General features: G+C 41.6%; 1 protein-coding gene across 11 annotated transcripts in view; it reads left to right on the forward strand.

Annotated features, from left to right (window-relative positions):
- Positions 1-27,572, forward strand: part of tpk1 (thiamin pyrophosphokinase 1) — a 108,420-nt gene that overhangs the window by 25,807 nt on the left and 55,041 nt on the right. For all 11 annotated transcript variants that reach the window (XM_061805160.1, XM_061805162.1, XM_061805169.1 and 8 more), the window contains one exon: positions 23,537-23,606. In XM_061805160.1, the coding sequence (XP_061661144.1) occupies positions 23,537-23,606 (70 nt within the window). The remainder of the gene's footprint in view (positions 1-23,536; positions 23,607-27,572) is intronic.

Consider the following 27,572-nt stretch of genomic DNA (forward strand, 5'->3'; position numbering starts at 1 on the left):
CTGTATGGCAGAGCGGCCTCTCCTCGGTGCAAGAGACATGAAAGCCCGCATGGAATTTGCTAAAAGACCCAAAGGACTCCAAGATGGTGATAATACAATTTTCTGGTCTGATGAAACCAACATGGAAGTTTTTGGGCTTAATTTTAAGCGCCATATGTGGAGAAAACCAGGCACTGCTCATTACCTATCCAATACAGCCTCAACATTTAAGCATGGTGGTCGCAGCATCACGCTGTGGGAGTGTTTTTCAGCCGGATGGACCTGATGACTGGTTGCAATTCAAGGAAAAATGAATGGGGCCTAGTACCGGGATATCTTGGACGAAAACCTTCTCCAGAGTGCTTATGACATCAGACTGTCCTGAAGGGTCACGAGAGTGTTGGAGCCCACATTGTCGGGTAGGAAACGCAGTACACCCTTAAGTGTTTTCCAGCCTATCGCAGGCCACAAATAAACAGACAATCAATCGCACTCACATTTGCACCTATGGGAAATTTAGAGTCTACACTCAACCAACCAAGCATGTTTTAGCGATGTGGGAGGAAGCCAGAGTGCCCAGAGAAAATCAACGCAGGCATGGGAAGAACATCCTTACTCCATACAGGCAGACCTTGAATTTGAACCCCGGTCCTTATCTACTATGTGACCTTTTTTTTTGTCCTCTGCTATTTGACTGAAAAAAAATTTGGTCCATGTGATATGTCCTCCCATAGAGTAGATTCTGTATGAAAAATTTCCTTGTAGATCCACTTTTTGCATACTCAAAGCCAAAATAAATTCCTTTCTTCTTGTGATGGTCACTTAATTTGCTTTTATTTGTCCAACACCTCACTCACTGTATTCTCTACATTCATTAGTGCTGATGGTGTGTTCCCCTGTTGCTTTTCTAAAGTGCTACGAAGGCTTTGCAGACTCTGCTGTTTGAAATGTGCTTTGTCACTGAACATGACCCCTTCCCTGCCCTCTGATCACATTCCCTGTGTGATGCCTTTTAATTATATATTCATCATAAATAACCTACCTTTCTGCATGGAAAACGTTTTTGAATACTCCTTCGTCTCCTCGCCTGCAACAATTATCATATCCAAAACAAGCTAATTTGATACAATACAGTCCCCCTGGGCTGCCACAGGCAGAATATTCAGGATAACTGTCTTGCCCTGAGACACAGATCCTGTTTAAATTTCTTAAAGAAAAAAAGGAAACGATTTGCAAATCTGAAAATTTACGAGCCACATGGAATAAGAGTTGACGTCAAAAATAGTTCAGCAACATTATACCAACTGCTAAGTTGTTTAAATGACCAACTCCAATCTGTAATTGTTTTAACATTTTTTAAACCATTCTTTGATCTTAAAGTATATTGAAAGCTATTAAGGTAGGTCTCTATTCACAAGGCATGAATTGCAATAGGCACAATAGATTCTCCTTGTGGTTGTTGAATTATGCAAACTCAAATGTGCAGACCTCTCAGCTGGTCTGCACCATGATGGATAAATAAATTAGCTAAGATGAAACTAGATCACTGCTTTTAGGCCATGAAAAATAACCCTGTAATACCTCTCTGCCTCTTTTTTACATTTTGAGTTGTTGATTGTGCTCAAAAACAGAACTTTCCCTCACCTGCCCCCCCCAAAAAAATCTCTCCATGTCTGCCCTGGAAGCATGATTAAGTCTCTGCTTAATTACTTGATAATTGGTGTACAGCTCATATGCAATTGTGCATTGACTGAATGCCGCCAATTTAGTAATTTTTGAGCGGCAGATCTGTTAGAAGGCATTTGGATCATTACGGCTATTTGAAAAACTGACCTTGCTGCAGCCTCAAACATTGAAGGACACTTAAAATCTGAAAGTACCACTTCACTAGAAAAACCTAAACATTTGTTTTACTGTGTGCGTCATAAATTATCCAAGCCACTGAAACAAAACCCCATACCAGACACACGCTTATGCTTAAAAGGGAAATTTTGATGGTAGATAAATCCAAACTCTCCGAGGTGTTGCCTATCCATGTGACTGAAACACTGCCTTTTGATTTTCTTTGAGTGGAAAAAAATACTGCAATGAACCATGTCTTTTTAATTATAAAAATGAACTGAGACAAAACATCTGTTTTGCACAATTTGTATCAATTCATCCATCCATCCATTTCCATAGCCGCTTATCCTCACAAGGGTCGCGGAAATGGTGGAGCCTATCCCAGCTGTCAACGGGCCAGAGGCAGGGTAAACCCTGAACTGGTTTCCAGCCAATCGCAGGGCACATAGAGACAAACACCCACACTCACAATCAAGGAAAGCGGAGTGCCTGGAGAAAACCCACGCATGCACGGGAAGAACATGCAAACTCCACACAGCCGGGGCCGGGATTGAACGGGTCCTCAGAAATATGAGGCTTTCCAGTTTTTCCAAAGTGCCGCCTGTAGGAATTAATTTGGTATCATGCTAGCTTAGTGAAGAATGTCTCCTGGTTTCAACCCTCAAAACATACTATAATACTCAGTTGCAGATTACTTTTTTTTTCAACTTAGCTTTCTTCTCTTTTTCTCTCTTTTTTTGGTTTGTGTATGTATAAAGAGGAAGTGGATAGACAGTGCAATTGCATTATCTTAGTAAAATTAAAGTTTGTATATAATATTAAATTAATGTCACATGATGGGTTGATGAATCTTAACTGATTGAAAGCATTTGAATGCAAAGAAATAAAGCATTTATTACAGTGGGAAAAAACTAAAAAAAACAAAAGAAAGATATGAAAATTAAAGTACAATTAAAAAAAGCGTACAGTGCAAGATATATTACAAAGTGGAAATCCTCTGAAAAGTATGAGAAAAAGGAAGAGTTTTAACTTGGGACTGACCTCACCTTTTTTTGGCAACTTATTCCGTTTGTCTGCAGACTAATTGCTAAATGCTGATTCACAATATTTGCTTTGGACTCTGCACTCCACTATTTGACCTGAGTCTGTAGATCTAAAAGCCCTACTGGGTTTGTATTCCGTAAGCATTTCTTTTATGTAGTAATGACCTAAACCATTTAGTAATTTATATACCAGTAGCAGAACTTTACAGTGTATTATAAACCTCACTGGAAGTTGGTGTAAGGACTTTAGAACTGGATGTGTAAGCTCTGAACTCTTTATTCTGGTCAGAACCCAAGCTGCAGCATTCTTAATGAGCAACAGCTTCAAAGCTGTTTTTAGGGAGTCCAGTCAAGACCATTACAGTGGACATGTCTACTTGAGATAAAAGCATGGATGAGCTTCTCCTGGTTTGCTTGACACACACAAGCCTTCACTCTAGAGGTGTTCTTCAGATGGTAAAAGGCAGTTTTTGTGATTGGTTTGATAAGACTGTTGAGAGTCAGTCCCGGATCTATCTGAACAACGTTGTTTTGAACTTGGTCTTAGTTTTGTAAAGATTGTGACTCCAGGCATTTACAAACAGCAATCCTCTTTTCTTTATTTCCAAAAACACTTATCTCATTTTTGTGGTTCAGTTGAAAAAAAAAAAAATGGCTCATTCAGTTATTTATCTGCTTTAGATAGTGAAAAAACACCAGAGGGCTAACCCCGAGAGAGTACATACCATTACTAAAGACTTTAACCAGGCATGTTGTAAGAGTGTTCTAATGCAGCCCTATGGGGGCACAAGTCAGTGCAGTACCATACCGGATTGGTTGTGGCCCGGGTAAACAAAGCCCGCCCCCGGCACCGTTAACCTGCAGGGCTTCTGTGGAAATTCACCTACTGTGGGTCGTAGACAAAGAAAAGGAGGAAAGCAGATTTGTCACCAGAAGCAGAAGTGGAATGCACAGAGCCTACAATTGAGTGTACGGACTGGGACTATGACAGGAAAAACCCAGGAGTTGGTTGACATAATGATTAGGAGAAACGTTGATATATTGTGCATCCAAGAGAGCAGGTGGAAAGGTACTAAGGCTAGAATTTTAGGAGCAGGGTTTAAATTATTTTACCTTGGAGTAGAAGGGAAGAGAAATGGAGTAGGTGTTATTTTAAAGGAAGAGCTGGTTAAGAATATCTTGGAGGTGAAAAGAATGAAAAGATATTGCACGGGAAAGTGGCAAAAGACTGAAAGAATTTGCTTTGGCAATATTAAAGAATCATATTAATCCTTTCATTAATTTTAATTGTATAGATGCATAATCATGGAATTTAGCCCTATGGGGGCACAAACCAGTGCAATCTGTAGGCCGGTCCCAAGCCCGGATAAATGCAGAGGGTTGCGTTAGGGAGGGCATCCAGCGTAAAACTGTGCCAAACAAATACGAGCGTTCATCTATAGAGTACCATACCGAATCGGTTGTGGCCCGGGTTAGCAACGCCTGCCCCCGGCTGTCGGTGGGAATTCAGCTGCTGTAGGTCGGAGACAGAGAAGAGGATGAAAGTGGCTTAGTCGGCAGAAGAAGAAGAGGAAGGCACAGAGCCTACAACTGAATATAGGAACTTTGAATATTGGGAGTATGACAGGAAAAGGTCAGGACTTGGTTGACATAATGATGAGGAGAAAGGCTGATTTATTGTGCGTCCAAGAGACGAGGTGGAAACGTCGTAAGAAGGATTAGGAGCAGGGTTTAAATTATTTTACCATGGAGTAGATGGGAAGAGAAATGGAGTAGGGGTAATTTTAAAGGAAGAACTGGCTAAGAATGTCTTGGAGGTGAAAAGAGTATCAAATAGTGTGATGAGGCTGAAACTTAAAATTGAGGGTTTTATGTTTAATGTGATTAGTAATCATGCCCCACAGGTAGGATTTGGCGAAGAGTTGAAAGAGACATTCTGGAAGGAACTAGATGAAGTAGTTCTGAGCATCCCAGACAGAGAGAGAGTTGTGATTGGTACAGATTGTAATGGATATGTTGGAGGAAACAGAGGCGATGAAGAAGTGATGGGTAAGTACGGCATCCAGGAAAGGAACTTTGAAGGACGGATGGTAGTGGACTTTGCAAAAAGGATGGAAATGGCAGTCGTGAACACTTTTTTCCAGAAGAGGCAGAAACATAGCTACCTACAAGAGAGGATGTCGAAGCACGCAGGTGGATTATATTCTGTGCAAACGATGTAATCTGAAGGAGGTTACTGACTGTAAAGTAGTAGTAGGGGAGAGTGTAGCTCAACAACACAGGATGGTGGTGTGTAGGACGACTCTGGTGGTGGGTAGGAAAATTAGGAGGACAAAGGTAGAGCAGAGAACCAGGTGATGGAAGCTGAGAAAGGAAGAATCCTGTGCGGCCTTCCGGAAAGAGGTGAGACAGGCTCTCGATGGACAGGAGGAGCTCCCGGAAGACTGGACTACTACAGCCAAGGGGATCAGAGAGACAGGCGGCAGAGTACTTGGTGTGCCGTCCGGTAGGAACGGGGAGAAGGAGACCTGGTGGTGGAACTACAAAATACAGGAAGTCATACAAGGAAAGAAATTAGCGAAGAAGAAGTGGGACAGTGAGAAGACTGAGGAGAGGCGAAAGGAATACATTGAAATGCGACATCAGGCATAGGTTGAGGTGGCGAAGGCTAAACAAGAGGCAATTGTAGACAAGTACACCAGTAGAACACGAAAGGAGAAAAGAATCCCTGCACATTGGCCATACAGAGGGATAGAGATAGGAAGGATGTGCTGCAGGTAAGGGTGATTAAGGATAGAGATGGAAATGTATTGAGTGGTGCTAATAGTATGCTGAATAGATGGAAAGAATACTTTGAGAAGTTGAATGAAGAAAATGAAAGAGAAGGAAGAGTAGGAGAGGCAGGTGTGACAGACCAGGAAGTGGCAATGATTAGCAATGGGGAAGTTAGAAAGGCACTACAAAGGATGAAAAATGGAAAGGCAGTTGGTCCTGATGACATACTGGTGGAGGTATGGAAACAATTTGGAGAGGTGGGTGTGTAGTTTTTGACCATCTTATTCAACAGAATACTAGCGGGCAAGATGATGCCCGAGGAATGGAGGAAAAGTGTGCTAGTTCCCGTTTTTAAGAACAAAGGGGACTTGAAGAGCTGTGGAAACTATAGAGGAATAAAGTTGATGAGCCACACAATGAAGTTGTGGGAAAGAGTAGGGTAGACTCAGGTCAGAAGTCAGTATCTGCAAGCAACAGTATGGGTTCATACCTAGAAAGAGTACCACAAATGCATTATTTGCCTTGAGGATGCTCATCAAAAAGTACAAAGAAGGTCAGAAGGAGCTACATTGTGTCCTTGTGGATCTAGAGAAAGCCCATGACAGATTACAAAGAGAGGAACTGTGGTGCTGCATGCATAAATCTGGTGTGGCGGAGAAATATGTTAGAATAGTACAGGACATGTATGAGGACACCAAAATAGTGGTCAGGAAAAATTTAAGGTGGAGGTGGGACTGCATCAGGGATCAGCTCTGAATCCCTTCTTGTTTGCTGTGGTAATGGATAGCCTGACAGAAATCCCCTTGAACCATGATGTTTGCAGATGATATTGTGATATGCAGTGAAAGCAGGGAGCAGGTGGAGGAACATTTGGAAAGGTGGAGACATGTTCTGGAAAGGAGAGGAATGAAGAATAGCCAAAGTAAAACAGAATATATCTGTGTGAATGAGACGGGTGAGGGGGAAGTGTGAGGTTACAGGTAGAAGAGATTGCGAGGGTGGACGACTTCAAATACTTGGGGTCAACAATCCAGAGCAATGATGAGTGTGGTAAAGAAGTGAAAAAACGGGTCCAAGTGGGTTGGAACAGCTGGCGGAAGGTCTCTGGTGTGAGAGTGGTAAGGCTGGCCATGATGTACGGATTAGAGACAGTGGCACTGAAGAAACAACAGGAAGCAGAACTGGAGGTGGCATAAATGAAGCTGTTGAGGTTCTCCTTGGAGTGAGCAGGTTGAATAGGATTAGAAATGAGCTAATTGGAGGCACAGCCAAAGTTGGATGTTTTGGAGACAATGTTAGAGAGAGCAGACTTTGATGGTTTGGAGATATCCAGAGGCGAGAGAAAATGAGTGCATTGGTAGAAGGGTGCTGAGAAAGGAGCTGCCAGGCAAAACAGCGCGTGAAGACCAAAGAAAAAGTTGATGGATGTTGTGAGTGAAGACATAAGGACAGTGGGTGTTAGAGAGGAAGATGCACTAGATAGGCTAAGATGGGAAAAGATGACACGCTGTGGCGACCTGGAATGGGACAAGCCGAAAGAAAAAGAAGAAGATAGTGACACAACACCTCAATTGAACTGTAGTCATCTGGAGACACTGCTAAATATAACCGTCATCTGCATAGCTATGATAGTCAAAATTACATTCCTGGATAAAATTGACCCAAGGGTAGCATACACAGTTTGAACAGGAGGTGTCCAAGAGCTGACTCCGGAGGGACCCCATAGGTTATTGCTGTATGGTGAGATTGGCACTTCCAAGGGTTACAAAGTTGCTCCTTTCCTCCAGGTAGGAGCTAGACCATTTAAGGACCATTCCATTTAGTCCGATAACTTGCTCATGTGGAAGTGCTCTGTTTCTTAGAAGAGGCTTAACTGCAGCTACTTAAGCGCTTTCACCAGATTGAAGTCAGCAATTGATTATTTGCTGCAAACCAGCTAGCACTGACTTCATAATAGCTTTCAAGCCACCCTTGTTGTATTTTAATTACTTGGGAGAAAGCAATATATCAGGGAGGAAGCAGTATATCAAGGACAGTCAACATTCAAACGATGACTCTGGGAACATATTTAAGTAATTAAAATCCTGGTACTCATTTTAGTATTTGAAAACCCATAATGGTCTTAAAGAATGTATTCATATACACTTTTTGTAAAGGGCCCACAGTAATACCAAATATCCATTGCACAGAAATAATGTTTTTATGCTCCTCTGGTAGTTTCTTGATTACAAATACAGTGGTCCCTCTTACTTACGAATGTCTCTAGTTATGAAAAGATTGGGTTATGAAACGCCTCCTCGGAAAAATATTGTCTCTAGTTACAAAGGAAAATTCAGGATATGAAAGGGAAAAAAAATTGCTGAATTCGCAGCCCCCCAAATCCACTGAATGTAAACATCCTTTAGTTTGGTTTGTGTGGCACGATAGAGCTGCCATTGGCTGGCACTGTAACATCTTTCTGGCATGCCATTATCTAGGAGGGTCATAATTCTGTAGCCATGATGCTTTTCGTTTCCCTTGGACACTTGAGCGTCACCGACTCACGCTAGCGCTGTTACACACTGTCACAAACTAGCACGCATTGTTGAATCACACATTTTCGTGAGTTTTTCATTTGTGATATTTGCAAATTTAATCATCTTTATTCATCCAGGGCCCCAAGAAATGTTAGTGGAATAAAGTGGTGTGTCTGTGTTCATTCGTACGTACGTTTTCCCTGTCAAACGTTTGCATCCTCCTCCATCCCCCACCATGCCTTTTGCTTGTCACTCACCCTTCTCTTCGCATAGTTGCCCAATGCCAAAGGTAAATAAACGTACTTTTTATTATTCGTTAGATTCTGTACTTTGAATGCTTATTTTTCGCCGGGTCAGGGCGCTTGGAACTGAATAGGCTATTTACATGTAAAATGTGCTTCTACTTATAAAAAAAGTCACATTACGAAACGATTTAAGGAATGGATTAATTTTGTAAGTAAACGTACCACTGTATGAGGATTAATTGTGGTATGGGGATTTATTTTACACACTAATACATATTCACACCGTCAATCCTCAATTTCTCTGAAGTTCTGCTTTACTAATTTATGTAGAACTCCAAAAGTGGGTGGACTAGTTGATGTAATTGAATTAAAAATGTCCCAGACACATAGTAGAATAAGGACAAGTGTGTGATATTTGATATTTTATTCATCAAATATTTGATGCAACTTCACGTTAGAATGTAACAAGTTTGGACATTTCTTTTCAAACTAAATTTGAGGGAATGTATAACTGATTGTGAAGTGTCACAAATGATGCTGAGGAAGTTTTCCTGATAGACTTTTGAGATGTCTGAGATGACTGTGGTGCTACAATGGTGGCTCATAGATCACTTGCATCTTGAAATTTAAGACCTCTAACACGATATGCCATGTATTCTTAATAATGTTTATCAGCTAAGCAGCTGTTACACTGTGCGTGTCACTCTTCAGGTTGTGGTTCACACGGGAGCACTGCAGCCAGGTCTCCATCTTCACCGACCCAATCTCACACAAACTCACACAGACGCACTCACACACAGACGCACGCACGTACATACACACACACACACACACACACACGCACGCACATGCACACACACACACACACACATGTTGAGTTCTCTTCAGCTTTGTGATGTGCTGCCCCTGAGCTCCCCTCATCACCGCTGGGAGAGGATGAGCAGCAGGGTGCCAAAAAGCTACGGGAAGGTAGAGAGCACAATACTGATCAAAGGGGAACGCAAACAGGTGCTGGGTGTGATGTTGTGAAGTGGAAACAAGCTGCTTATCTCACTCACGCACCTTCTCACCCACATCTATCTCTCACCCACTTTATCCTTAAGTCATTCACCCATCGACTTACTTGCACTCAGACACGGTTCAACAATTTAATGAGGTAATCGGAGGAGGTGACGCTATATATTAGATCAAAATTATGGAAGCATTTACCTCCAAGTTTCCCATATCGTCATTTGTTGACGTGAAACAGCCTACTGAGGTTTGGAGCCATAGTACATTATTCAATCAAGCATCAACTTTCCAATCAAGTTTGGAGTGGTTTATAAAATGTGTCATTGAGAAGAACTCAAAGGACTAAAGAGGGAAAGAATAAAGATTAAAAATAGTATCAATTCAGATTTGTTTTAGGTCTCAAAGTTAAAGGCAGTTGGTAATATACAGTTGAAGCCAGAGGTTTAGATACAGAGAGCAAAAACACAGTTCATTTTTTGTCTCACTGTCTGAAGTCAAATCAGACTAAACCTCTCCTGTTTCAGGTCAGTCAAGGTCACCAAAATTATTTAAGTTAGGTAAATGCAGATGGGAATCAGTTCAGCGTGTAGTCCGGCTTTAGTCCAAAGATACCATGCCTGGGATAGGGTCTGGCACTCCCGTGACCCCAGTGAGCATAAGTGGCTTGGAAAACAGATGGATGGATAAATACCACAATAATGCAAAGGAGGATTTCTGAGAGAATTTGATTGTTTTTGTTGAGGTCAAAAGTTTAAATGCCTTTCCTTTGTATCTAGTAACATTTCCTTTGAACTGGATCACTGGGGTCAAGTGTTTAGGGGCACCTTCCACAAGCTTATGACAGTACTCTGCTGGAATCCTGGCCAATCCCTCCTAACAGAACTAATGCATCTGAGTTAGGTTGTCTCTATCCTTGGTTGGACACGCGTTTTCAAATATGCCTAAATCTGAGGATCCTGTTCGTTGACCTCAACTCTGTGTTCCACACCATCATCCCTGAACTCCTTTCCCCCAAGCCCCTCCAGGTCGACATCTCTCCTGTCATTTGCCCGTGACTATACAGGTTCCTGACAGGCAAAACATGGCATGTGAGGCTGGGAGAAACCCAACTTATCTCCACGCACCATCAGAACTGATTACAGCGGAACCTCGGAATTTGAACAGAATTTGTTCTTGTGAAGTGTTCAAAATCTTAGTCGTCCGACTTCCGAAACATATTTTGCCATAGGAAACAATGTAAATGAGTTTAATCCATGCCCAAACTCCAAATAATAAATTCCTTTTTTAATTCCAGTTTTTGTAAAATCATGTACACCCATCATTTAAATGATGAAAAATGCATGAACTTAAAGGAACTTAAATGTGTATCATTTACTTATTTTGTGGCAGTGCAATGGGTCGAGAGAGAACAAGGAAGTGTTGTGATGAAGTCACCCTCCAAGATTTGACTGCATAATTATCCAGTAGCTTCTACATTTGTTCTGGTATCTGTGACCTTTGCTTTATATTGCGAGTCACTCTTTTGGCAACACTAGCTGCCTTTTATTACATTGTTATTCTTTAATATTGTCAAAATAGTCGACTTAGCCATACGATGCTTGCTAGCAAGAGCTATAACAAATACACATTGCATTTCCGTACTTTGCGTACTTAGATCTCTACTTTCCTTTTCCTTCACTGCTGGTAGGACCGCTTTTTTTTCTTTGTGCCCATGGGAAAGAAAATACCGGAAGAATACTAAAAAACAATATGAAGAAGCACGAGCGAAGGGGGTGTTGTGAGTGATTGCTTACTCCAAGTGATCAGCTCCTGGGCTCCCCCTGTGTGCATTCATCATTGCGCCACTCAAGTCCGTTATCCAGTCAACATGGGTTTCGCTATGAATGGGTCTTCAGACACCAAGAATTGGGTTGAAATCTGAGGCATTTTTCACACATTTATTTGGTCGAAGAGTGATTTGTACAAATACGGAAACGTTCAAATTCTGAGGTTCCACTGTCTATTACTTGGTTTTACCCTTACCCTACGCTTAACTAACCTTACCCTTAACCTAGCCCTAGGTTTGCACGAGAACAAAGGAGTATCCCGTTTAGAGGCAGAGCAGTGCAGTTTCCACTGTATTTTCTTTGTATTCTGTTCTGTTTGAGTTTATTTTCTTTCTTTTTTGGTGACAAATATTTAATTGTGTTTTGGCGGCATGGTGGCACAGCTGTAAAGCGTTGGGATCACAGTATTGATGACCGGGGTTCAGTTCTGGCCCCACCTGTGTGAGGTTTGCATATTCTCCGCATGTCTGCATGGGTTTTCTCTGGGCACTCCAGTTTCCTCCTAAATCCCCAAAACATACATTAATTGGACACTCGAAATTGGCACTAGGTGTGATTGTGGCTGTTTTCCTGATTAATGTACACTCAGTACCCCGTATTGACAGCGAACAAAAATATAGAATTTTTTTACATTTATTAATAAGATGAAACATCAAACAGCCATGAATATTCAGACCCTTTGCTCATTACAGTATTTAATAGAACCACCATTTTACTAATACAGCCATGAGTGTTATTGTTTGGGAATAATGAATGCAACGAGTTTGTCACATCTGGATTTGGGGATCCTCTGCCATTCCTCCTTACAGTTGTGTCAGGTTGAATGGTGAACGTTGATGGAAAACCATTTTCAGGTCTTTCCAGAGATGCTCAGTTGGTATAAAGTCAGGACTCTGGCTGGGACATTCAAGAAAAGTCACATTGTCATTCTGAATCCACTCTTTTTTATTTTAGCTGTGTTCATAGCGTCATTGTCTTGTTGGTAGGTAAACATTCGGCCCAGTCTGAGGTCCTGAGCACTCTGGAGAAGGTTTTCATCCAGGATATTCTTATACTTGGCTGCATTCATAGTAAGTTTCCTTCGGCTTGTCCCTTTCGGGGTCGCCACAGTGTGTCATCTCAGATGAACGCACATATGTTTGGTCCAATTTTTATGCCGGATGCCCTTCCTGACACAACCGTTCTCAGGTAGTGGAGGCTCCAGTGGGATACGAACCCACAACTCCTGGTTTACCAAACCAGTGCTCTAACCACTGAGCTACGGGGCCTCTACTTGGCTGCATTCATCTTTTCTTTTATTGCAAGCAGTCATCCTTTCCCTGCAAGTGAAAAAAACAGGCCACACCATGATGCTGGCACCTCGTTACTTCACTTTACTGGACAGGTTATAAGCAGTGGCTGGATTTCTTCACATGTAGCGCTTAGAATTAAGGCCAAAAATTTCTATCTTGGTCTCATCTTACCAGATCTTTTTTTTTTTTTTTTTTTTTTTTTTTTTAGCAAAGTCCATGTGGACTTTCATGTGTCTTGCACCGAGGAAAGGCCACTGTGCTGCCACAAAGTGCCGACTGTAGGAGTGATGCAGTGTTGGTTGATGTTCTTGAACTTGCTCCAAACTTCTGACTGCATCTCTGGAGCTCAGACACAATGAGATTTGGGTTCTTATTTAACTTTCTCACCAAGGCTCTTATCCCCAATTGCTCAGTTTGGCCAAATGGCCAGCTGGCTGGGATGCTCGCATCTCCTCCGGTTTTAGGTAATTTTTAGATTATGCATTGTAAATCTAATTTTTAATTTAAGTAGCACCACATCACTAGTTTTCTGAGCATAACACTTTGGAAAAATTACAAGAAACCTTTTCCTTGTTGATCAATTTAATAACCCTTGAAGGTTTGGTACAATAAATCCATTTACATTATCTGTTACACCAGCTCATTGATTCTCCTCACTCAAATACAAAATGACGATGTACCACGTGAATTTTATCAGTTTTAATAGGAATTAACGGAGAAATTTACAACAACAGGCAAGATAAGATGATATACAACACAGACGAAGACAGACGAACATTGGTTTAGGAATCTGAGTTGTGACATGTGAAGGGGGTTCAGTGAGCGTGGGATGGCCAAACTGTTAGTAGGATTTGCTGTTCCCGTTATATGCATCAATCTGTGTTTTTAGTAGGCTGTAAGATTACACTTATAAGCGTTGACCAATGTCGGGGCAGGTTGGTCCAGATTCCGGGTTCAATCCAAGGGAACAGATGCCCGTAGGATGGTCAGAGCGGGCATGTGGTGCCTGTTTGTCTGCTTTGAACATGCGGAGGTATGCTCAGCTGCTGAGGCTCTTCTTGGATGGGTCTGCATCACCTCAGTGAGGGTGAGACCGTGAAACTTAATCAAGGAGGTTTGAATGGAGCTCAGCAGACCTGAAAACGCAGGACACCAGCCAGGAGGAGAACGTCAGGCAGCTCAATAGGGTGAAGCGTGGCGTGACAAAGATCCTGTTCCAATGAGAGAGAGAGACAAGCATGGCGTTGCTCATTTTCTATCCCTGGAGAAGGGAGGTTTTGACAACTGAGCTCCAACCGGGGGCCAGACCCAGCCTCTTTTGATCATTACTTTACATTTTAAAATTAATTTGGTTTAAACTAGTGGATTTATATAAAGCATTATTTATTGAGATTTAGATAAGGATAACATTTTTCCTCTTGCGTTGACTACTCCCACGGTCAAAAGTTTGGGTTATGTGGCTATAGATTTTTGCGATTTTCTCACTGTTTGCAATAACATTCAACAGATTCAACATCAGACATTCAAGTTTGCACCAATCCAGTCACCAGTGGTGTTCATCGTTGTATTTTTAATAGTCTTATATTCTTGTTCTGTCCTCCTTAGTATTATTAGCAAGGAAGACTCTCCATCACCCGGAGGTGTCGATCTTGACCCATTCATTGACCCAACCTGGGTGTCCAAATTGTGTCCCTTTCAAGCGGGCAAGAGACCCCCTGGATTGCGGGATTGGTCCTGGGTGGCAATTAATTAGTTTCACTCCACCATGGTAGCCACGGCTGTCCAGTCTTTTCTCTGATGTCCTCGTTGGCAGTCCACTTCACGTTGGAGTGCCACAACAAATGTGCCGTTTCCTTGTCCTTTCGTTCCTGTGGGAACATTGAGTCGAGCGCCAAACTGCGGGGTGTCGTCTTCATGTCTCTTGTTTGCTACAGAGCTGTTATATAGGCAGGGATATGGCTTTCCTCATCAAGTTCAATCAGTATAATCAAACACAGTTGGACTCCAATGAAGGTGTAGAACCATCTCAAGGATGATCAGAAGAAATTGATAACACCCAAGTTAAATGTGTCACAGAAAACGTTCTAAATACATATGGCTGTGTGATATTTCAGTTTTTCTTTTTTAATTAATCTGCAAAAAACATCAACATTTCAGTTTTTTCCCCCCATCAAAATGAGTTGCTATGTGTACATTAATGAGGAATGATTTTAGCAAATGACTACTATATAACAATATGCTGAATCGTTTCCATAGCCACTGTATATTCTCGGTTATGTTCTGCATCCAGCACAGGTCTTTTCAATGTCTGCTTGATACAATTTGCTGCAAAATATTTCTTCTGCACGTAATGCGGAATCCCACCAATATAAAGACCAAAGCACACAACTAAAATTGAAAGAAAGAAAAAAAAAAACTCTAAAAAGAAAAACATTGGACTTTTCCTATAGTAGAGATGTATTGAGAATTGCACACATTTGATGAAATGATTTCTTCTCAAGAATGTGCAGAAAAATATTAAAGGAGACATGCAAGTTTCAAGTTTTTATTTCATTATCATTGCATATAAACATAATGGAATTGCACATGCCCCCCTCCCCAAAAAAACACGACAACATCCAATCATCTGCAAACACAGAATATGAAATGACATTGACAAGTGGTTCGATATAAATATATAAATGGGCAGTCATCAATCATTGTGTTCAGATAAAACAGCGAATAGAAAAGGACATTTTTAAAAATAAAAATCAAGATTCCTTTCCCTGACATATAATGTGCTGAATATGTATGTTGCTGATTCAGAGAGTGAATGGCTTTTGGAAAAAAAAAACGTGATGAATCTAGTGCTGTTTGACCTAATTGACTTGTATTGCCTCTTTGAGGGCAAAAGAGTGAAAAGTTGATGACTGGGGTGAGAAGTGTCTCTAATAATGGTCCTGGCTCTAGTGTGATAATGGGTGTTGGCAGTGTCCTGTAATTGTGGAAGAGGAAGGCCATTGACTTTTTCTGCAGTTCTTACGACTCTCTGTAGTTATCTTTTGTTTGTCTGCAACAGAGCAGCCTGCATACCATGACATAATGCAATATGTTAAAATGCAGCAGAGCTGTAAAAGGATATCAGCAGTCTCTTACAGAGGTTCCTCCTTATTAAAATCCTTAGAAAGTGAATCTGCTGCCTGGCCTTCTTTACAGTGACTGTGGTATTTGTAGTCCCGGAGAGGGTGTCTGTAATGTGTACCACAAAAAAGGTTTATCTGTGGACTATTTCCACACAGTCACCATTGATGAAAATTCGGGAAGGGCCAGATCTGCGTTTCCTAAAGTCCGATATAAGTTCTTTTGTTTTCTCTGAACTTAAATCAGGTTGTTTGCAGAGCACCACAGAGACAGCTATTGGACCTCAAGACACTAAGCGGACTCATCCTCCCCTGAGATGAGTCCCACTACAGTTGTGTTGCCTGCTAACTTATTGATGTGATTTAAGGGGTGGATGGGTGTCCAATCAGAGGTGTACAGATGTAAAGAACACAGCCCTGAGGGGAGTCGGGACTGAGAATGATAGAGGAAGAGAAGTGGGGGCTGAGTCTGAAAGTTTTGGTGTGGTTAGTGAGAAAGTCTAGAATCCAGGAGCACAGCTGTGGGCTTCCTTTCACCGCTCCTCAGTCCTCTCAGTGTCTCACTTCTTCTTCACTAACCTCTTTCCTTTTATGACTTCCTTTTATATGGAGTTCCACCACCAAGACTCCTTCTCCTCTTTCCTATCAGAATACACCCCAAGTACTCTCCTGCCTGTCTCTCTGATCACTTTGGGTATAGCAGTCCAGTCTTCGGGGAGCTCCTCCTGTCGACGGAGAGTTTGAGTCACCTCTTTACGAAAGGCAACGGTCTACCTTTCTCAGCTACCACCACATAGTTCTCTGCTCTACCATTGTCTTCTTAATCTTCCTACTCACCACCAGAGTCATCCTACACATCACCATCCTCTGCTATCGAGCTACACTCTCCCCTACCACTACCTTACAGTCGGTAACCTCCTTCAGATTACATCGTCTCCACAAAATATAATCCACCTGTATGCTTCTACCTCTACCATTGTAGGTCACTATATGTATCTTTCTCTTCTGGAAAAAAGTGTTCACTACTGCCATTTCCATACTTTTTTCCAAGTCCATCACCATCTGTCCCTCAAAGTTCTTTTCCCGGATGCCGGACTTACCCATCACTGTTTCCTTCACCAATATGGTCCATTACAATCTGCACTAATCACAACTCTCTCTCTGTCTGGGATGCTCAGAACTACTTCATCTAGTTCCTTCCAGAATTTCTCTTTAAACTCTAGGTCACATCCTACCTGTGGGACATAGCCGCTAATCACATTGTACATAACACCCTCAATTTCAAATTTCAACCTCATCACTCAATCTGATACTCTTTTCACCTCCAAGATATTCTTAGCCAGCTCTTCCTTTAAAATAACACCTACTCCATTTCTCTTTCCTTCTACTCCATGGTAAAATAATTTAAACCCTGCTCCTAAACTTCTAGCCCTATTACCTTTCCACCTGCTCTCTTGGATGTACAATATATGAACCTTTCTCCTAATCATCATGTCACCCAACTCCCGGGTTTTTCCTGTCATAGTCCCAGTCCGTACAATCAGTTGTAGGCTCTGTGCATTCCTCTTCTTCTTCTGCCGACAAATCCGCTTTCCTCCTCTTCTTTGTCTACGACCCACAGTAGCTGAATTTCCACAGAAGCCCTGCAGGTTAACGGTGCCGGGAGCAGGCGTTGTTAACCCGTGCCACAACCAATCCGGTATGGTACCGCACTGACTTGTGCCCCCAAAGGGCTGCATTAGAACACTCTTCAGACATGCCTGGTTAAAGTCTCTAGCAATAGTAGGTACTCCCTCGGGGTAAGACCTCTGGTGTTTTCCAGTGTCATACAGGTGGCTTAGAGCATTGCTAGTCTTACAATCAAGTGCAATGTAGACAGCTTTAATAACCATGTTTGATAGTTCTCTTGACTGACAAAGACTATATTCGGTGACCAATTACTGTCCGTAATCCTACTCTGTGAGCAACACTCATTATGTACGTAGATACGCCAGACCTCCACCTCTCCTCTTGTTGGAGCCTCCGTTGCGATCCTGGTTTTGTAGCGTGCTCCCTTGCTAGATGTTCGACAGCATCAGGGATCGCCCGGTGTAGCCATATCTCTGACACAGAGGCCTTGAACAGAGTGATTGGCAACAAGCAACAGCTCCATGTCATCCATTTTGTTCACAATGGATCTGGTGTTTGAGAGAAAGATGCTTGGGAGCTTTTCGGGCCGCCTTCACTGCTTGACTAGCAGGTTCGTCCTGCAGCCCCGCTTCTGCTTCCTCTCACTACGCCCATGCTTGATATTCCTGATAACAATCCACGAGGAGGCATGGGGTCTCATGATGTCTGTGGGGATGTTGTGCGTCTGCTGGAAGTTGCCCATGATATCCACCCAGGCTTGTAGTCCATAGGTTATCAGGTCCTCTCTGCTATATATCAACTCTGCTTGGAAAACCCAAGCATGTAAGCAAGCAAAGACACAAACAATCGCCATACTGGGAAGCAAAGAGCTGCTGTACAAATGCGCTCCATCATCTTGGCACGTCACGTCACGTTATTTTTTTTACCCCCACATTTCACAAGTTTCCTGGTCTCTCCAAAATGTCTGACATCCTTTACTGAAACTACCTCAAGGATCAATAATTACAACATACCCTATCAACCATAATTCTTATCAAAGTACAGGGTTCCCTTGCTACTTCACGGTTCACTTTGTGCAGCTTCAGTGCTTCGTTTGTTTTTGTTAGCTTAAAAAAAAGTGAAAAATACAGCCAGATCCGCATATTTTTGAACAACACACTGATACAAGGTGCGTGATTGGTTCCCAGCACAACATCAACCAATGAGAGCACGAGTGGCTTTATCCCGTGAGCTGATTGGTTGCACATCATCAAAGCCTTACCCAGCAAGTTCCCTTGTCCCACCCATTTCCTTGTTTTGCCCGTTGCCTCGTCCACGCTGTTGACTGTCTCACATATGTACTGTTTCTTAGTGTTGTGCCCGTTTTAATGAAGCGAATATGTAGTTTTTGGTTATGTAGTTACAATACCACCTCAGCGTTGTGCCCCAGCGAAAGCTTCCTCTGGGCGCCCCAAGAAGTGGTAACTCCGCAGGCATTATTATCCTTTTAGGTTTCCAGCCAGAGGAATGGGCTCCACTTTGGGAGCAGTTTTATCTTTTTTGGGATCTAGTGGGAAGAATAAACCACTATGTGCAGCAAATGGGCACTGTGGTACCTACTGAGATGTCTTCCAGGGCTCCAGACAGGGCACTTTTCTCCTTGTTGGACCCTGCATTGTGATTCGCCCCTCGAGGATGAGATTTTTTGGCTAGCAATGACTGATTCGAAAAATGTCAATAAAGATACAGCCTCAGAAACGTACTTCTGTATGGTGCTGCTTGTCGTTACCTGTATAGAGTTTCCTAACCTCATCAGTGAGTTGCCTTTTTTGGAAGAGGATGGCTATGTGTACTTCTTCAAGGAGTGTGTTTACTATCATCATGTGGCAATCCTAGAGATGAGTGAACCTAAAGCCCTACAAGCCTCTCCTCTACCATGTGTGTACGTGTGCGTGCGTGTGTGCGTGTGTGTGTGTGAGTGAGAGAACAAGAGAGTGAGATGGGACTGCGCAGAGTGACAAGGGATAGAAACGCACCGCCATCAGTTGCTAGTCTTTACAGTTTACAATTTTAGCAGGGGCAACAGGGGAGGGGAGGAGTAGTGTTAATGAGAGGATACGTTGATTTTGAGTTCTTAAAGGATCTAATAAAGCCTTCCGAGCAGTAATCAGTGCTTCGTACCATTATTGTTCCCCCCACAAAGGCGTCTCCCCTGCGTTTCCCGACCACGGTCAGGAAAGATTAACAAAGGTTTTATTATTCAAGATTTAAGTAAACACGTGTACTGTTGTAATCTTGGTTTCAAATTTGTAAGGTATAAATACTGTTTACATATTTTAACCATTCTGGTACCCAGATGCACAAACACGAAAATTCCTGGGGTGTGTGTGGGTAAAAGGCGGGGGGGTCCTTTGCAGTTTTTCACATTTCACGGGGGGTTCTGGTCCCCATTAACCAAAAAAAAAAAAAAAAAACGAGGAATTACTGTATACCCTCCGCTGCCTTTTTATCATCTTCCATAGTCTATGTTCTCTAGACTAGCATTGTATAATACTGTCCAGGCTGTCCTGCTCTGGGGTTGGCAACAGCCACCAGAGGGAAACCTGCTGTTTCTTCTTCTATTTCTTCTCTACTAACCAGAAGTTGTCTGTGTTTGTGGTAGTTCCGTACAAGCTTTTCTATTTTTATTTTTCCTCAGATTTAGTTTTTTTATTTGTCAGTGATGCTAACAATTAAAGGCATATTTGCTTTATATGGCAGTGGTGATTCTGGAAGTCGTGGATACAAACTAAATGAGGTGTTTGGAGGTGCAGTCAGTACCAAACTACATTCCCCAACTTCCCCTCCCTGTATTGGTGGGACAGGAATGTTTTGTCTCGGTTCCCGAGTTACGGGTCCAGTTTCATTAACCTCCTGTCTGTGATACAGGAGTCTCCTTTCCTCATTCCTAGCCTTTTGTTCTGTGTCTTTTACTTGTTCATGTCTGTTGGCCTTGATCTCTGGCTTGGGCCAATGCAAGCCATGTTTTTGCTTGTTCCCAACTATTTTTATTTCTCTTTTTCTCATTTCCTCTGCCCTTTTAGTCCATTTCCCCCTTTTACTTGCATATTGGCTTTACTGTTAATTTGCCTCTGAATCAAAATTCTGTTATCTAATAGTTGAGCGGTTCTGTAGCGTATGCTGATTTTGATTCTACACATTTCCAATCTTTTCATTTTAAGCTCTGTTTCTAGTTTGACCCCTTCCCTCATTTTAACATCAATTTCGTCACGTTGTACTCAAAGGGAGGTCATGAAGATTTTCGCCTCACAAGCAGAGTAAATTAAAAATCAAAAAGCAGAAATTGATAAGTTATGTACAATTACTCTTACAAAAAGTGTGACAAAAAGTGGATGCACAAGTCAACTACACACTTTCTGGGGTTAAATAGAAAATATTTTATTTGTTATGTCTGTCTTTAGATGCCTCTCCCATAAATAGATTAACAAACATACATTATTTGTTGTAAATAAATAATATTTTGACTAATTTAGTGCTGAAAACGGTAAGTTATGTACAATTACACATATAAGTTTGCATGTTCTTCCCGTGCCGGCTCGAGCTTTCTCCGGGTGCTCCAGTTTCGTCCCATATCCCAAAAACATGCATTATTGGACACTCTAAGTTGCCCTCAGGTGTAAACTTGAGTACAACTTTTGTCTCTCTCGATGTGCCCTGCGATTGGCTGGCAACGAGCTCAGGGTGTACCTCTCCACCTGCCCGATGATAGCTAGAATAGGCTCCAGCACTCCCGCGACCCTTGTGAGGATTAGCGGCTCAGAAAATGGATGGAAGGATGGATGACCTTGGGCAGTGTGAAAAACGATTTCACTTGTGGATCAGTACTTCATACACACTTGTCAACTAATTAGTCCATGTATATTGTGTATCATGCAAACACTTTACGAATTCAATCACCCCATACAAAAACAATGCCTGATGAGTGAATCAGTGAATGTTTATTATTATTATTATTATCAGTTATTATTATTATCAGAGAGAGAGAGAGAGAGAGAGAGAGAGAGAGAGAGAGAGAGATGCTGGTTGTAAATGCATTCTTACTTCCAGACAGATATGGTAATGGACACACACACAAAACGGTATTAGTTCAAGCAAACAGATGTCCATGTGTTTGCCCTCACTTTGGTGCAAACTAAAGTTATTTGCCCGCAACCCTTGTGAGGGTAAGCGGCTCAGAAAATGGATGGATGGATGGAAAAAGTTACTTGCACAAGGTACAAGTAAAAAAAAAAAGCTGAGGTAAATCTTTGAAGTTTCTCCCTTGTGTGGACCTTAACAGCCCTGAACATAAAAGGGCTCTTAAAAAAATGTCTGCCTGTTCCATTTGAATTGAATAATAGTCATGAAAGAGAATACATTTGCAAATATTTTGCATCTCATTTTGAAGAACTGCATATCATTCATTACAAACAAAAAAAAACCAACAAAAAAACTATATAACATCCTTATTTGTCAGCTTTTTAAAATCAGAACACGTAGTAACTCCCTCATGATAAAAGATTTTGCAAATTATTGCTATAGAGAAAATTGTTTTCCTTAATACTTTTGACCTCATACTGTTGACTTTATTGTTTGAGTGCATTCTGAAATGACATCTTGGCATTGATGGAACTGTGCTGTTGCTTCTTTTGTAATATGAAGAGCTCTGAATGAAGCAGGAACAAAGAAGAAAACATCTAGACAATCCTAATTGGCTTCATAAAATGAGCCTGTGCGTTTCCTTTTTGAAGAGACTAACCAACAGGAAGCGGCACGGTGGTAGATCTGGTTAGATTGGCTGGCAACCAGTTCAGGGTGTACCCCGCCTCCTGTCCAAAGATGGCTGGGATAGGCTCCAGTAGTCCTGCGACCCTCATGAGGATAAGCGGCTCAGAAAATGGATGGATGGACAACTAGCAGGACATTAACATGACCACTCAGTCTGTTATAAGATAAAGTTCAACAGTTAAACTTCAAGTAGGATTGGAAAGCTCAGTGTGGTTACTAGTTTCACTTTCCAAAAAAAAACCTAAACAAAGCAAGATGTATCTGATTTAAATGGATCCTTCCAGGACCAAAACATGCATTTATTTTGTAATTCTAAATTTGATGATGATTGCTTTTGTCTTTTCTGTCTTAATGCTAACCCATAATCTGTAAGTATCTGTATTTGTTGGTTTGTTTTCTGTGACTGACTTTGAAAACATTGGGTTTATTTTACAAAGTACAGCCTGCCTGAAAATAAAAGTTTACATGTTGGGCTGATGTCTTATTATTTCATTTTGAACTACATTTTTTTTTTGTGTTCAGCCAAAACAAAGGAGTTAGCCTCACTGTTTCAAAACATTTGTGTGCAGTGTAGAGCTGAGTAATCAGACCTTAACATGTAAAAGCATTGAATGTTGTTGTACTGTGGTGCCATTTCTTACAAGGTGAGACAACTATAACTCCAAAATGTATATATTTTTTGTCTCATAAAGTCATTATTACACAGATGCCATGTTCGGAGTATGTGTGCTTCAAAACATAAAAACATTCAAATGTATTGGCATATTATTATATTGAAATATTGTTAAATCTTCTTTTCCTTTCTGCTTGACCTGGTAGGGGTCGCCACAGTGTCTCATCTTTTTGTTCCTGCATCTTTCTCTTGAACACCAACACCGCTCATGTAGGATTACCAAGAATGAATAAAAATTACAAACAAAAAAGGAGACTACATATAGTGCAGATTGGAGCACCATCTTGGTTGCCACATAATAATGTATTTTAAAAAAAAGAAAAGAAAGAAAACTTTTTGTACTCTTCACAAACATTTAATCAAAATCCATTTGTATTTCCCAAAATGTCCTTTAAACCACCAAGAAACAAAGCGTACCCAAAAGCTAAGGCTAAATAATTACAGGGGATTGTACCTTTATTTTGTTGGGTTACAGGCTATAAAACAACAAAATAAAGAGCCTCTGCCCACATCAGTTCTTCTGTAGCTTTTTTACTCTCATAAATGTCTGGTCTCATTAATTATATCTGTGGGCACAAGCATCATTGTTATCCACCAAAGTTTAATAGTAGTAAAACAATTCTGTGCCAATGATTCGTACCATGTCTGAACTTTATCACAGAGTATATTTTAAGATCCAATGACTATGCCATATCTTGACACACTGTGGTCTTGTTCACATCAATTTATCATTTTTTAAATTTCCCTCATGTCTTTCTTTATCTGGCTGACTCCTCATAGCTCTTTTGACTGCATGTGCCGATGGTGCTGCCAATCATCTGTATAACGTCACATCTGGAGAAAGTGACATGTGAGTCTGACAATTTTCTTAATCTTTCGATAATATCTACATTCTATTTACTGTATTCTTTGTGTATTTATAATGTGGAGAAATATTTATATACAGGTTGGGGGATATGACTTTAAGATAACATCAGATTATTTTTCCCAAATGTAAAGCAAAGGCTGCATTAACTTTTTCAACTTTCACATGAGCACATTGTTTTTCTTTTCAATGTAAAAATAAATATCCTTCCTCTTTGAGAAGATGGTGCTTTAGACAATAAAACATTTTAACTGGTTGACAATTTAACATTTATAAACTGACCAAAACTATTTCATTTTGGGATTAATACATGACAACAAAACTGTCAAATGAATAAAATGTGCTCCTTCATACAAAGTTTTACTTATGTTCCTGAAAATGTAAACAACATATTTCACATAGTAAAATGCACTCTAGGTACGTGCTATGGCTTGCTAAGTTTTATATTTTTGTCAAGCAAATAAAATGGTCTAAAACTTCAGGAATTAGCCATGCCCTGTTACATATAAAGGTACCACTTACTATGCAGAAAAACCCTCACTGATAGGGCATTATTCCATGCTGCTTCCACCTTTAAAGTGGATCAGCTTGTGCAGGGTTCACACGCGTCCCTAAAAGTCCCTAAAAAACCCTAAATTTTCAAAGGTGCAATTAGGGGCTCCTAAAAGTCCTTAAAATCCGCGAAAACCGGTCAAGCCCCTAAAAAGTCCTTAAATTATAAAAAATCAAAGGGACGACCTCTACCGCCAAAATTCTCCCGAAAAAAAAATCTTTTATCTTTTATTTAAAAAAAATAGCGATCCGTCTGGCGTCTAAAACAGACGGAAATTGTCAACGGAAGTCACCGTGTTGACAACGAGTCGCCATCTTGTCGTTGATATTCCATTGTTCGTTTCCGTGATTTGGCATTTCACTTCGTCTTCGTTACGTCTTTCATCGATCCAACTTGTATCATGGGGAAGTGCATTTTTCAAGATGCTTGGGTTGAAAGTAAGGAGTTTGGAAGCTGGGTTCGTCGAGATGCAAAAGATCGGCACATGTTTTACTGCCATCTGTGCAAGCAGAGCTACCAGCTCGGAAAAATGGGTGTCAAAGCGCTGGAGTCGCACCGGAAAAAAAGGAGACACGCTGATTTGGCGAAGACTCTCTCATCTTCCGTTGGTATGAATCTGTTTCTAAAATATAAAGATAATGAAGCATCAACTTCAGGCAGTGGTACTAGCAGTGCATGCGCACCTACAGTTGTCCAGCCATCGACTTCAACCAGCCAGAAGTCAGGCTCTATGAACGTAGTTCAATACACGAAGGCGGACTCGTTAAAGGCAGAGATCATGTGGACTTTAAAATTGATCTCCAGCCATTACAGTTACAAATCTTGTGAAAATAATTCGAAAGTGTTTGCAGTCATATTCCTAGACAGTGACATTGCTAAAAACTACCACTGTGGGGAAAGGAAGACTTCTTACCTGGCTACATTTGGCATCGCTGCCCACTTTTCATCTCTACTGCCTCAAAGCCAAAAAAGCCAGAATAGAGACTGACATATCTACGCTTATTGAGAAGGCTGACAGGCTGTGTGAGCAGGCAGAAGAAAAGAGGAAGCTGAGGTTTATCACCGACCCCAATGCACTCAGAGGCAGAGCAAATGACAAGAGAGCCTCTTGGGCACCTCTGCAGCAGCAAATAGAGGAGGCACTGGGTAGGCTCAAGGAGCTAGAGTAGGGGTGCTGAGACAGACATCAGTAGAAGACATTTGTTTATATAGTTGCAATTGTAGTTAGAATCAGTTTTTCTCTATACTGTTATGTGAAGACGTTGACAATGGTCATATCAATGAGAACTACCATAAGGGGCGACAGGTGATCACCGTCACAGGTACTTTGATGAACCAAGAACAGCCGATGGCACCATTGGGTGAGTCTTTTTTCCTTACTCTTGATTTCCCACGATGGCCCAAAATTTTTCGTGTCGGCCCTAAATTTCTTCCGTTTCAGCCCTAAATTTTTCGTGTCAGCCCCTAAGAATGGCCCTAAAAAGCCCTTAAATTTTTTGGGTCCGACTGAGTATGAACCCTGTTGTGGATAAGTCTTCTTTTTCAATGTATAAATGAGCACAATGTCTTAACTAGTGTTCAACGTGATAGACTCCCGACCTGTCTTTAGCACATTCCTTTTCTAGTCATACACAAAACAATTTGAAAATGTGTTTTTCCCTTCTGTTTTCTTCCATGTTGCATACTAAGCAACATTTGCGGCTGTGTGTCTCCATTTCAAATGCTGAAATAAGATGCTCCCTTTTATTTATAGTGCCTTTGAAGAAATTTTAACTTGATTATTATTATTTATTTAATATGGATGGATGGATGAATGGATAGATTGTACTGTTTAGCTTCAATAAGCAGAGATGCTGTTCATTCAGATTGACTTATTAGTCGAGGTTAAGCTATACTGACACTTATTGTTGGGCAATATGGCCTAAGTCTGATCTCGTGATATTTTTCTTCCTAATGTCAATATTTCATCCATTCATCCATTTTCTTAGCCACTTATCCTCACAAGGGTCCCGGGAAGTGGTGGAGCCTATTACAACTGTCAACAGGCAGAAGGCAGGGTAGACCCTGAACTGGTTGCCAGCCAATTGCAGGGCACATCGAGACAAACAGCCTCACTCACAATGACTACTAGGGGCAATTTAGAGTGTCCAATTAATGTTCCATGTTTTGGGGGTGTGGAGGAAACCCGAGTGCCCGGAGAAAACCCACGCAGGCAAGAGGCAGAACATGCAAACTCCACACAGGCGGGTCCGGGATTGAGCCCACGACCTCAGAACTGTGAGGTCAACGCTTTCCAGCTGAGCTGTGCCACTGTCAACATTTTAATGTGACTTTATTTATTGTACTGTATTAAAGTTTATAAATGTATAGTAAAAAAAAAAAAAAGAGACAAGACCAAATTGCTTTACATTATGAAGCAGAAGGTTTATTAAAGCCAAAGTGTCATCCCTATAAACATTCTAAAATAGATATTTTCATGAAAAATACATATAACATTATTCACTTCAATGTCTATACGAAAAAATAAACGTGAGCGGAGAGCGCGTCATTCATGCGGAAAGTTGCAGAAGTGTCAGTCTACGAAATCCAAGTGGTCGCCATATTGGGTGCATCCTCCGTCCGTGATGTCACCCGGACATTCACCAATGAAAACACAGGGTGCACCTTAACTATGGGAGACGAACACGCCTCTTCCTACACGGAAGCTTTTTTTGAAAAGGAGAACACCATACAACCGAGTGAAGTTACCGGGGCAATATTACACTATTGTTTCGAGCCCTCGGGGCAATATTACCCTATTCTTTCAAGCCATATTCAGATGATATGCGATCACGGCCAAAACGCATCCCCGTCCGATCCACTTCCGCGGCGGAGATGAGCCATCGCGGCTCATTGCAGCTGGCCAGTGTGGCTTATGACGGAACTGAGCCGTGCTGCTTTAGGGGGCTGTTCACAGCCGCCGCAGTACGCGATGAACAACACCATCGAGCCAGGGCGCTTTACTGCGTTGGTCGAGTGAGGAAGAGCCGGGCCGTGCTGCTTTCGGGGGTTGTTCATAGATGCCGCAGTACACGATGAACACTGTCGAGCCGGGGCGTTTTACTGTGCACACACGGCTGAGTGAGTCATTCACGGCTGGGTTCTTCAGAGCTACCGCTGTCCGCGAGCCCAAAGCGGACCCTTCGCTGGGGAAGCGACACAGCAGCCTGACGGCATCCGACGCACACATCGACATATTTCGTACCTGGATCTTTTGTTACTTTATGAGAGACCGATTACGTGGTCTGCCCCAAACTATTATTTTTTTAGTAGCTGCTTAGACACCAACCCACGAAGCTCTCGTCCTCTACACCCATGCAATCAATTTTTCACGACGAACCAGGTCTCTTGCAAACTTA

Source organism: Syngnathoides biaculeatus, chromosome 19 (genome assembly GCF_019802595.1).
Source record: "Syngnathoides biaculeatus isolate LvHL_M chromosome 19, ASM1980259v1, whole genome shotgun sequence".
Lineage (NCBI taxonomy): Eukaryota > Metazoa > Chordata > Actinopteri > Syngnathiformes > Syngnathidae > Syngnathoides > Syngnathoides biaculeatus.